This window comes from Artemia sp. Qi Xiang Cuo, chromosome 6 (assembly GCF_049724085.1).
Source record: "Artemia sp. Qi Xiang Cuo chromosome 6, ASM4972408v1, whole genome shotgun sequence".
Lineage (NCBI taxonomy): Eukaryota > Metazoa > Arthropoda > Branchiopoda > Anostraca > Artemiidae > Artemia > Artemia sp. Qi Xiang Cuo.
In genome coordinates this window covers 39,047,676-39,059,807 of record NC_142799.1, presented here as the reverse complement: position 1 = coordinate 39,059,807, position 12,132 = coordinate 39,047,676, and the positions used below count along the sequence as shown (strand labels likewise).

The following is a 12,132-nucleotide window of genomic DNA, read 5'->3' as shown; positions in this document are numbered from 1 at the left end:
GGGCATTCATATTCGGCCATAAGCGAACACATGACATGGCTTGTACAGGGGGATACTAGAACTGTATGGATAAAAGTTCTTAAAAGAAAAAATAACACAAAGCCTTGTTGCGCAGTAGGATTCAAATGTACAGGCCTAAGATAGGTCTGAGGAAAGGGACGTCTGTCAGGCACCTGCATAGAGGGAACTCCTTGAAACTGGTCCAAAGAATACTACTGAAACAAACAAAAATTCTGCTCTGAAGATTATATTTCGTATTTTTGACCCACTCCCCTCCGATTAAGTTTATTATATGTTTACTATGCTATATTATAGGTTGTTATACTATACAGTATAATACACATTACTATATTATATACTATTTTTGTTCTTATTATAATATATATATTATACTTATATAGTATTACAGGTAGTAAGATGCTTAGAAGGGGCAGTTGAGGAAGAGAGAGTAAAAAAGACTGGTCCAAAGATACCTTTGCCTTAGGGTCACCTTAGACCAGCCTGCCAGCCTTAAAAGCTTGTAAGTTTTCAACTCCTCGTCATACAAATTTCGTTATGGAAACAGTTTTGATGAAGAACTTGGGCATTGATAGAAATTGAACATTTTGCTGAACATGATCACAAAAATGTCCAAAAAACAATGCTTAACTGAACAGCTAAGGTATTTGAGGATATTTGATTTTATGTATTGTTTTATCTGTGTTTCACATATTTATTCTGCTTTAAGCTGTAAATCTAGTTCTCACAATGGACCTCTTAAACATCCTAATTATGGTCCTGCACGTCTAGAGGACATTTAAGAAAACACAAGTGCACCTTTCTTTTGGGAGGGGGGCTACTTTTCGAAAGAGGCAAATTATATAAATATTCTTTTTTTCATATGAAAACAGCCATAGAGATATTGGGAAATGCAGGGTTAAGGCTTGTAGCCCCCCCCCCCTCCCCCTCTCCCATGCATAATGTGAGATGGTCACTGTTCTTGAAACACTATCTAAATTAAGAGTAATAATGTTTAATGCATTAACATATGACATCAAAGCTCATATCTGACGTTCCCAAACTTCTGAGATAACTGTCAAAACTATTTGCTAAGCTGATCTCTAAGAAGAGCTCAGCAACGCAAAGAAGACTAGGAGGATCAAATTGTGATTGAATGTTGAATGCCCTGATGACCCTCCCTTTAAGAACAGTTTAGCAAACAGATTTTGACAATTATCTTGAAAGTGTTAAAAAGTCAAATATGATCTTTAGGCATGACAGCAACAATATATTGCCCTGTTGATCTTCTCTTTGGGAATAGCTTAGCAAACTGTTTTTAGCAAAAATTTCAAAAGTGTGAAAGCGTCAGATCCAACCTTGTGGCATGACAGTGGTGAACCCGTTTTACCAGAATCCATTTAGAATGGTACCATACTTTCATCAATGGTAATGGTTCTTTCATTTTGGTGACACCAAACCCTAAGCAAAATTCCAAGTATATTCCAATGCTCCCTTTATGTGTTGATTTTAAGGGCTAATCTTTCACCCATGTATAATAATCTTTAAAAAACAACAGCAATCAAAGATCAAGTCCCACATACCAATGTCTGGTTGACATATCCCCAGAGAAAATGGGTACTTTCAGTTAAGAAACCCAGCCTGAAAGGATTTAAGGAGACTAACCCAAATATAGGTTATACTTATTTTAGTAAAATACAGTTAGTCAACCATTTCCATAGATATGAAATTTATGTCAAGAATGAACATAACAAAAAGAAATTTACCATCCATTGATGATTAATTTATTTAATTATATTGCATAATTGTAAAAATCTTCATTTATGGAATACAAATATTACACAGATAAATGTCCACTTAGGATGGTCAAAATCTTACTACCTACCTGTTTAAAGCAGTATGGCATTGTCAAAATTCCAACTCCAATTATACTATTTGCCAGATAAAATATTCTAGATGAATCTGTCATTCTTTATGATATATGGTCCTGTTACTTAGGTGACTGTTCAAGTAAAACTCAAATATTATATTCGAAGTCTTTGTGGAAATATGCAGATTTTGTCCTACAAAAAAAAAATGAAATTGAACAAAAAACTGGAAATGTTGCAGATAATTTGTTCAAGATGGTATTGGCAGCATGACTCTGTAAGCTCACTCAAAGTCAGCTTAGCTCTAAACATGGGTAGCTGCAGAAATCTGGGAAAGGTAAATAGGGAAGGTGTGTGAAAGCACTGTATGGGTGGCCCCAAACCATTGCACTTCCTTGCTACAGGGCTATGAAACAGACTAGCCCCACTGGTATAGACTGTCAAGTCCAATGCCACATCTTTTATCTTTGAAAAAAATTAAAGCAATTCAAGTCAAATTGGTTTATTGTATACACCAAATAATTAATCTACAATAACAATCAAACTAACGGAAAAAAAGCCAAACTCGATTAATGAAAACTTTACTTGCCACAGGAATCCTGCTAAGGAAACATAAAATAAAACAAAAGAAAATAAGACACGTTACAGTCCTCCTTCTTCTTGCACATGGGACTCATTCAGCACCATTAAACAAATACCCTTAATCAAACTTAATTATACAAAATATTCATCTCCTCAGAGGGAGACAGAATCAGGATCTAGTGCACTCATCAAAGATAAGTAAATAAAACAACAATAAAAAATGATAATATAAAACCTAAAATTTAGTATATGATGAATTTGAAAGAAATAAAAAATCTCTTAAACTTTCTTTGCAAGGAATTTCTTTAAATCTGCCTTCAATAAACAGTGTTAACTTCCATCTCATGTCTTCCTGGGAGAGAATTACATACCTATGCATTTGTTATGTCAACCAAGAAATCAGACTGAGTACTTGCCAAAAAGAGTACAGGTTAACTTCCACTGTCTAATGTTAACTAATAATGTTGGTTAATAAATTTTTGTAAGCCAGTGGAAAAAAAATTGTTAGCTAATGAAGAACTCCCAGAAAGATGTTAATCAGGTAGATAATGCAACACAACAAAAACTCAGGAAGAAAATTGGCAGGGCCAATCAATCTAGCCTGTCCCTAAAGGTATTTATAAGAAACCAATCAAAGTATTTGTAAACTGAGATACATTAGCACTCATGGATTAAACGCTGGTCATCCTGCTTTACTGCATTTTATTTTTTTACCTATTTCACTTCAAATCATCTAAAAATTTTCTCCAGCAATCATCTGAAATTCTGCTGGTCATACAAAATCTAAAAGATAATTTGGCTTCTGGTTTTTACTGAATACAAGCTAATGTGTTAAAAACTGTTACCCTGTCAATCATAGAACCTCTTATTGAAATGATAAACTTGTCCTTTGAAAAAGGAGCATTTCCAGAAATGCTTAAAAAAAAAAAAAGCTATAATTATTCCACTGTACAAGAAGGTTGATCCTTTTATTGTTTCCTTGAGCAGATCCAGCTAGTTAGATAGTTACAGACCTATTCCCATTCTTTTAGTTTTTTCAAAGTCTTTGGAAAACCTATGCAGCAGCTACTGCAGTTTCTGGAGAGGAAATGATTTCTTAATAATCACCAGTTTGGGTTTAGACCAGGGTACTCCACATAAGATGCACTAACAGCATTGAGCTTATGGGTAAACAAAGTGCTGGATTCTGACCCACAACCTATCAGAAAAGCATTTTATAGTATGTAACATTCAATTCTCTGTGCAAAACAGAAAAGAGTAGGGATAAGAGGCAAAGCTCAAGATTGTTTCAAATCATATCTGAAGGACTGCAAAATTTATATGGGAAAAGATATATGAAACAATGCACTTCCCAACTGTGGTGTCCTCCAGGACTCAATATTAGGACCACTGCTTATTCTGACCCAAGTTAATGATTTCTGAACCTAGTACTCACAAATCTTTGCTGCAGTCACCTATGTTACAATGAAGATTTTCTTCAGCCCCAAAATAATGATAATGAGCTTGTAGCTTTTGCTGCTCATACTATGCTTGGATGCTGTGAAAACAATTAAGACAATGCTCATGTATAGAATTGAGGGATGTCCTGGAGGAGGCATATCTCTGGGTGGAGGCTAACCAACTTTTTATTAATGCTGAAAAACATTGTATTTTACTGTTTTCACAAGTTGGGGGTGTCCATCTGAAGATGTGTGGAATACAGATATCTAGAGGTTGTATTAGTTGATCAGAAAAGTGTTTCACAAAATACCTACCAAGGAGCCCTCCTTAATGAGAACATGTCATTCCTGCATCACATCCAAGCAGTAGAACTATACCTATTTTGGAATAATAAAAAACAGAAGAATACCTTAAAGCAGAAAACACTAGTCCATGTTAAAGCCCCATTTACAACATTGTGCATTAATCAGGCAATCAAACTTCAGTTCTCACTTGCAAAAACTAAACCCAATTCACAAAATATTTTTGTAAGGTTGGATGTGTAACATGTTTGTATTAGTTGGAAAGAATCAAGAGTATTTGTCCCTGGAATTACTCCATTGGTTGTCATGCCTGACTTTTGTGTTTAAGTTACTAGCTGAAAAATTGCCAGCTTCATTTAGTATATTATTTAAACCTATTTCAGATCAGCATAATTTGCATACCCAATCATAATCAAACTTGCACATACCCATTTCCCCAACTGTACAATCAGACTTTGCTCCAAATATAACATGTGCAAGGACATGGAATATGATTCAAGAAAAGCTGGCAGATAGGAACTCTGTTGTGTTATTTAAGGAAAGAACAATAAATAATCTAGTATAATTTTTAAACTGAGGTGTGGTAACTAAATAGTTAAAGATTATTTTAAATAGTTAGTCAGCAAATCCACTCTTCAACAGCTAAATCATTGTAAAGTCTCTATCATACCACGTAGAAATTGGATTGCTTCTCCATTGGATGTTTCAAAATCTTTTTAACAAATATGTGAATTATCTTGAATATTTTAACCATACACAGCACTCAAAATTTCAAATATAGGGGAGAGGGGGGAAAACCACATGGGGGTCACTCTATACATTGGAGCTCTTGTCTGAAGTTTAGCTATCCTGTTAAAAAAATTTCCAATAGGTATCCTTCATGTAATACATATTTGCTGCAAATTTAGATTTTTGACAAAAGAGAAAACTGAGAAAAGAGGTAAGGAAGTTTCTATATGCTTGCTGGAAATCCTGACATATGTAGTCTTTGTCAAAAATTTTCTAAGTTATTTTAGCTCTTGGGCTGCAAGTTAGCACAATCATACAAGGTATGCCCCTGCTATTTGAATGGCAGTTTTCATCAGTAAATGCCATTATCTACAAAAAACTAAATCTTCAAAATGGCATCAATAAGGGATGACACTGGACACTATTTTTGGAGTAACTCTAGACATTCTTTGCAGTGTCCAGTTTTGCCCTATACTAATGAAAGAGTTTTCCTAACCTGGAAAATAGAATTAGATGTAGCTGGAGGTAGAAAAATGAAAAATATTCCAGTTTTGTTATAAAGAACTTTTAGGCTTCTTTCTGTTCTATGCCTCAAAGCATGAAGTGGTGAGGATGCTGCAAAACAATACCAGGCAAAAATGCAAGGTTTTGAGCACAGTGGTGCTAGAGGTAGCAATAATGACAATGACAGCATTCTGGAGAGCACTAAGCCTGTTTTTACTCCCAGACAAAAGAAAGACCTCACTGCATACCTCAAAAAATGTGTACTACTGAATAACAGGCTGACTCTCTATGAAACAAAACAGTTTGTCCCACAGAAAACCTGAAAATAAGAGCCAGGCTCATGTTCCCAGCTTTAATGCCATTATAATTGGTTCCTTCTTTCAAAATCTTCAGGAGTTGTATTGCAAGTATAATTTTCCCTCATCAAATTTGGAACTGCAATAAAACAGGAGTAATCACAGTTGTCCAGGCCCTAAAGCTGATTGCTAAAAAGGGTGCAAAACAGGTGGCATCGACCATGTCAGCAGAAAGAGGGGAAAATACCACAATGTTATGCTTTGTATCTGAAACTGGTCAGACAATTCCACCATTGTTTGTTTTTCCAAGATTCAAAGCTTCACAGAGGAAGGATCAAGATAGACTACCAGGATGCATTGGCTTTGACCATTGCAGTGGATTGGTGACCTCAGAAAATTTCCTTTATTCTATGGAAAACTTTCTAAAAGAGGTCAAACTCCACAAAAAAGACCCTGTTTTACTCTTGATTAAAAATTATGAAAGGCACTTTTCAGTAGAAATAGTATCCTTGTGCAAAGATAACCATATCCACCACCTAACATTTCCTCCCCATTACTCTCATCATCGCCATCCCCTTGAGAGTGTATGCACCACTGAAACATGCTATCAAGGAGTCATTTGACAACTGGATGTAGTTAAACCCTGGTCAGAGAATTTCAATACATGAAATAACAAAGTTATACAGGCATCCCTTTCTGGAAAAGCTGAATCCTCAAAACATCAGAGATGGTTTTGAGAAGGAAGGAATTTGACCTTTAAGTCCAAATGTTTTCATGAAATCCAACTGTCTGCAAGCTAAAGTGACAAACCACACAGGTCCAGCTGAACAGAATGCCCCAGATCCTTCCAATATGCATTATCCTCATTCTGGTTCAGATTGTGCTTCATCTCCCGTCATGAAGGATCAACATCAGTCAACACCAAACTTGCCTAGGGCCCTAACTCCTGAAAGAATAAGACCCTATCAAAAGTCAAAAATGCAAGAGGGTTTGCACAAAAACTGTAGGAAAGGCAAAAGTAGAATTCTGACATAAATGCCAGAAAAAAAACAGTATAAGCAGAGACTGAGCTAAGGCTTACTAAGAAAAAGAGAAAGTCACTAAAAAAAAGTCTCACATATCATTCATTGCTGACAAAGTTGGTGAAATTAAAGAAATAAGTGGCAGAGTGGCAAAAATAAAATACCTGCATAAGTTTAGTGGGAAGTTCATCTTCCCTGAATGTTGAGATTGTGCTGAAACTGACTTTCAAGATAATATTATGGATCTTCCTGAATTGGTTTCAGCAGGAGAAACTGGGCAAACAGTCAAAGCTCTTGTATTTGGCTAACTTGCATAATATCTGAATTGAAAATTAATATCATCTGAATACATTATTACAAGCATTAATTAATGAATGTCCAGAAATGCCCCATATATGTCCAAAGTCACCCTGTGGTTGGGGCAACTTTAGATACTTTTTGGATCTCACCAAGAAACAACTTGATGGAAGTCATTGAAAAAAATCACACAGAAAAGTGAATAATTAAGCTATCTATATGTGTAAAAATGAAGTATGTATTGTTAGAAGTATGCCTAGAAGGGTTTAAAACCTCAAAATATACAGTTTTGTACCTCTCCCCTACTGATAGACAAACAGTGAGATCTAATCTTTGACACAAGATCTTAAAGTTTGAACAACATATCCTAATGACAGACACAGTCAACCTTACATAGACTTAATCTAAGACAAGTGTGGTGAAACAAAAAATAATTGTATTTATATAAACTAACCTACAGTGTAGAGCTAACTTCTGTCTAAATTCAAAGTTAGAAGGACAAGATTTTTTCCAAGATTAGAGTCAGCCAATACCAACAAGTCTAGTCTGAATTATCAGCCAATCACAACTATTTAACACTATACACATAATGTCCAAGATTAGGAGCCTGCTGCCTATGTAGACCTATAGGAAAGAAAATTTTGGTAAAATTCTACTTTAGCTACTTTTGTCTATCTTGGAAAGGGGGTAGGTTAGGAAAAAGAAACTTTCCGAGAGGGACCTACAGGCCAAAGTATGTCCTGGGAAAGTGTAGCTACCTACCTCCACTGCTTCTTTTAGAGGTTCCTAAAATATTGCTTACATGAAAATATACCTATTGAAATTTTGACAAAACAATATTTTACCTTGATTTTTAGTTATAAGTTTTTTTTTTCTCTGGCTTTAATTCTGAAAATGCCATTCCTGTTATTTGAAAAGAATTTTAAGCCATATCAATGTTTTTTGTTTTTTTCAAAGTTTTGGAAATGTATTTTTATATCTTTAAAACCTTAGAAATTGGGATTGAGCAAAGGTGTAAAGCTGAAAACAATTTTATTGTGCTTCATTTAAGCAGAAAATCTATTTTGCAAGGTTTCACTTTTATAACATTCAGGTTTCTAAAGGTCATCTAAGGTCAGGACCCTCTAGAGGGAGAAGGAGTGGAGGTAGGTACTTCAAAATACCTTCCCATGACATACTTTAGCCTGTAGACCCATCCCTGAAAGTTTCATTTTCCTAACCTAACCCCTATCCAAGAGGACATCCACCACATGGCTAATATGGGAGTAATGTTCATTTGTGATGCAAATAAATGTTATATTTAGATTGAGGATGCAATTCTAGGTATATATTTGCACATTAGGGGGGGGGGTATACATTCTGTGAGTATATAGGTTCTAAGAAATTCATGAATTTCTTAGAAAAACAAGGAAAGAAGAGAAGATAAAGGTTCTCCAGCTGCAAAATGTGTTAACTAGGATTATTCTGCATATTATGAAGTAAGAATTGTTTTCTTAGTGTCTCCTTATGTCCAGCTGGACTTCTAGGCTGAAAATACTGGTTGGTAGGTTGGCTAATTCAAAGATTTGTATACATATATACACTGTCAAATTAGCCATCTGGTGGTATCCCCTATCCAAGATAGCCAAAAGTAGCTAAAGTAGAATTTTAACAAATTTTTAATCAGAACATCTAGCCAAATAGGCTAATGGGGGTCTTACCCTAGGGTAGGAAAATAAATCCTTCAGTAATAGAACCAGGGCCAAAAACGTAAACTAGGTTACTCTGGGAAGGTATTGCCAATGCTAGTATCTTTCCCCTTTTCTGATTTTTGTATTTTAGAAATTTGTCTACTTGACAGGTCTCTATACCTATTGAAAATTTGACAAAAAAACATTATACCTTAATTTTTCAGTGTCCAGTCTCTTTCTCTCTGGTTTTAGTCATAAAAAATGCAATTCCTGTTATTTGAGTAAAATTCTAAGCCATATCAAAGCGTTTTATTGGTAAATATTTACCAAATCATATTATTGAGTTACAACTAAAGTGAATATACCACTCAATGCCTTTTTTTATGCTCTTTCCAAATATAATAATCATTTTTGTTGGAAATGTATTTTAGTCCCCAACCTATAGGCTACATACCAATTCAGGGTAGCCTATATATTTGCACATTAGGGGGGTGGGGGTATTTTATTTCTGATGTAAATGAGAGGTAAGTTTAAACTTTCCTTCAACCACCCTAATGTGCAAATATATACCCTGAATTGATATGTAACCTATATAGCCTAGGGGAGGGGGCTAAAATTCATTTCCAACAAAAATGATTATTATATTTGTAAAGAACATAAAAAAAGGCATTGAGTGGTATATTCTTTTTAGTTGTAACTCAATAGGCTAACATGATTTGGTAAATATTTACCCAAATATATAACCTGAATTGGTAGGCTATATAGGCCTATAGGGGAGGGGGCTAAAATTCAGGTAAAGTTCTACAAAATCATATTATTGAGTTAGGAATAAAGTGAATACACCATTCAATGCCTTTTTTTATGTTGATTACAAATATAATTAGCATTTCTTTCAGAAATGAATTTCAGCCCCCCCCCCCCTATATAGGCTATACCTAACCTAACCCTGATTTGGCATATATAGGGGGGGGGGCTGAAATTCTTTTCCAATAGAAATAATTATTATATTTGTAATCAGCATTAAAAAAGGCATTGAATGGTGTACTCACTTTTGTCCTAACTCAATATTATGATTTCATAGAACTTTACCAAAATTCATTTCTGACAAAAATGATTATTCTATTTGTAAATAGCATAAAAAAGGGCATGGAGTGGTATATTCACTTTAGTTGTGACTCAATAATATGATTTTGTAAATATTTACCCATCAAAGATCAATTCCCTTTAGAGGGAGAATTAGCACGGTAAATCTCTACCAAACATATTACTGACTTATACATAAAGTGAATATTCTACTCAATGCCTTTTTTTATGCTGATTACAAATATAGTAGCCTAATCATTTCTATTGGAAATGAATTTCAGCCCCCCTATATATGCCAATTCAGGGTATATATTTCTATAACCTAACCCTGAATTGGCATATAGGCTCTAGGGGGGGGGGGCTGAAATTCATTTATGATATAAATGATTATTATATTCATAATCAGCATAAAAAAAAAGGCATCGAATGGTGCATTCACTTTATTCCTAACTCAATAATATGATTTGGTAGAAATTTACCATTAGCAGAGGTAGGTACTTCAAAACACCTTCCTGGGAGATAGGCCTACAAGGCTAGTCTGTAGATCTAAACCTGAGTTTCATTTTGCTAATCTAACTAGCCTATTTTCCAAGATAGCAAAACGCAGTTTGTCTAGAATTTTACCCGGTATTTAGCTAAATAAAACATCGGGGCCTTAGCTGTCATAAAATTACCCAAAAGAATCTGGCAAAAAACAACTGCACAGACTTTTACTGTTTCTTCTATTCTGGACTAATTCTTTCGCAGTCAGAGTTGTCCGTTGAACAGAATTTAAGGTGTTAAACAGAACCATCAGAAAGTAGTACTTTGTTAAAAGTACAATCATCCTAAATTTTAGCACCGCATTTTGCCGATTTCTCTTTGGTTTTACACAATGTTTGAGGATTTTATATATTTTATCTGTGTTTTAAAAACCTTTCTCAACTTCATGTTTTTGGTTTTGTTGCAGAATGGCCTATTGTCATCAAAGTGTGGCTCGGGAATGACCGTTTCAGGAATTCACAAAAGTAGCTAAAATCGAAATGATCTCAAGTGAAGAAACTGATGCTGACATTCACTCATCTACAAAAAACTGAAACTGCATTATCGTCCGAGCATAAAAGTATTGTGATTTCAGAGCCCCCTTCCCCTACTCCATTTGGGGAGTACATAGTATAGTGTTGTGACTCCACGCATTTGCTCCTTTTTTTTAACTCCGGTCACTTCAAGTAGAAGGGGTGGTCGTAAATACTTAGGCGAAGGCTCATTCGACTGGAAATTGAAAGTTCTAGTTTTCTTTTTAAGATTCGAAAGCAATTGAATTAAAGTAAGATACATTTTGACACAAAGACATTGTGTTTTACTAAATCTTCCATTCAAGTTACACAAATGCTCACGACTTTACAAAACGATATAGCATGTATGGACTTGAAAAATTCAATCGTCGTAAATAGACAAGACTGTTCACATGAACAAGCTCAGACATCATGAAATGAACCGATCAGACACAGGAAGAAAAACAGGAAAAGACATAGGAACTAAATAATTTCTGAGACCACACTGGCTAATCATGATAAAACGACAAAAATAGTTAAAAAAAGAAAAACGAGGATATACAAGCCAGTGAAAAATGTGGAATAAAATGTAAATATTTTAATTAAGACCTCCGCTTGACCGTCCTAAGTGCATGATAATAAAATAAAAAAATACTTGTTCGCCTTTGCAATAGATATTCCTTATATTTTTGGTACAACAACCAATTTTTCACCCAAATAAATGGCCTCCCAATGGGTACGAGCCTTTCATCTTTTTTGGCCACTTTTGACATGGAATTTATTGAAACCTCCGCTTTGAATATTTTTCCTCTGAAACACCGCTTCTGGAGCCGGTTTGCCGATAATGTTAACTCTGTCTGGAATCACGGAGAGGTAAAACTTAACACTTTTTTTATCTCATCTTAACAGTTTGGATTCCAACCTCACCTTGGAACTGGAAGATAATAATAAACTGCCTTTTTTGACGTCTTAAAATTCAATAAATCTCTCAGCTTTGAATATTCGATTTATAGAAAACCTACACTTAATGATAGGTATTTGCATTTCTCTTCCAACCACCCTCCTTGTGTAAAAAGAGGAGTAGTCATATCTTTAGTTGATCGTGTTATAAGAATTTGTTCAAAAATTCACATAATCCCAGAATTGAATTATCTGAAGGACATTTTGTTTTGCAATAGATATCCCATCAAGTTACTGGAATCCATCATAGAAAAAAGACAAAAAAGGCAGAAAAGGATTCATTAACTCCACAGACTCCAACGGATATCATCCCTTTAGTGGGTAATAAGAAAGTATTTACTGTTTTGC

The 12,132-nt window shown here is 34.8% G+C and overlaps 1 protein-coding gene across 3 annotated transcripts in view; it reads right to left on the bottom strand.

Moving 5' to 3' along the window:
• The window catches only part of LOC148951210 (putative sodium-coupled neutral amino acid transporter 10), a 95,921-nt gene extending 85,418 nt beyond the window's left edge, over positions 1–10,503 (bottom strand). The window contains exons 1-2 of one of the 3 annotated variants that reach the window (XM_089090728.1): positions 10,465–10,503; positions 1,883–2,060 (exon numbers count right to left, since the gene is read on the bottom strand). In XM_089090728.1, coding sequence (XP_088946854.1) covers positions 1,883–1,966 — 84 coding nt within the window. In that variant the 5' untranslated portion in view covers positions 1,967–2,060; positions 10,465–10,503. Of the gene's footprint in view, positions 1–1,882; positions 2,061–9,911; positions 9,935–10,414 lie in introns of those variants that run through there. The other 2 variants (XM_089090727.1, XM_089090729.1) reach the window with 2 other exon arrangements.
• Positions 10,504–12,132: the final 1,629 nt, after the last annotated feature.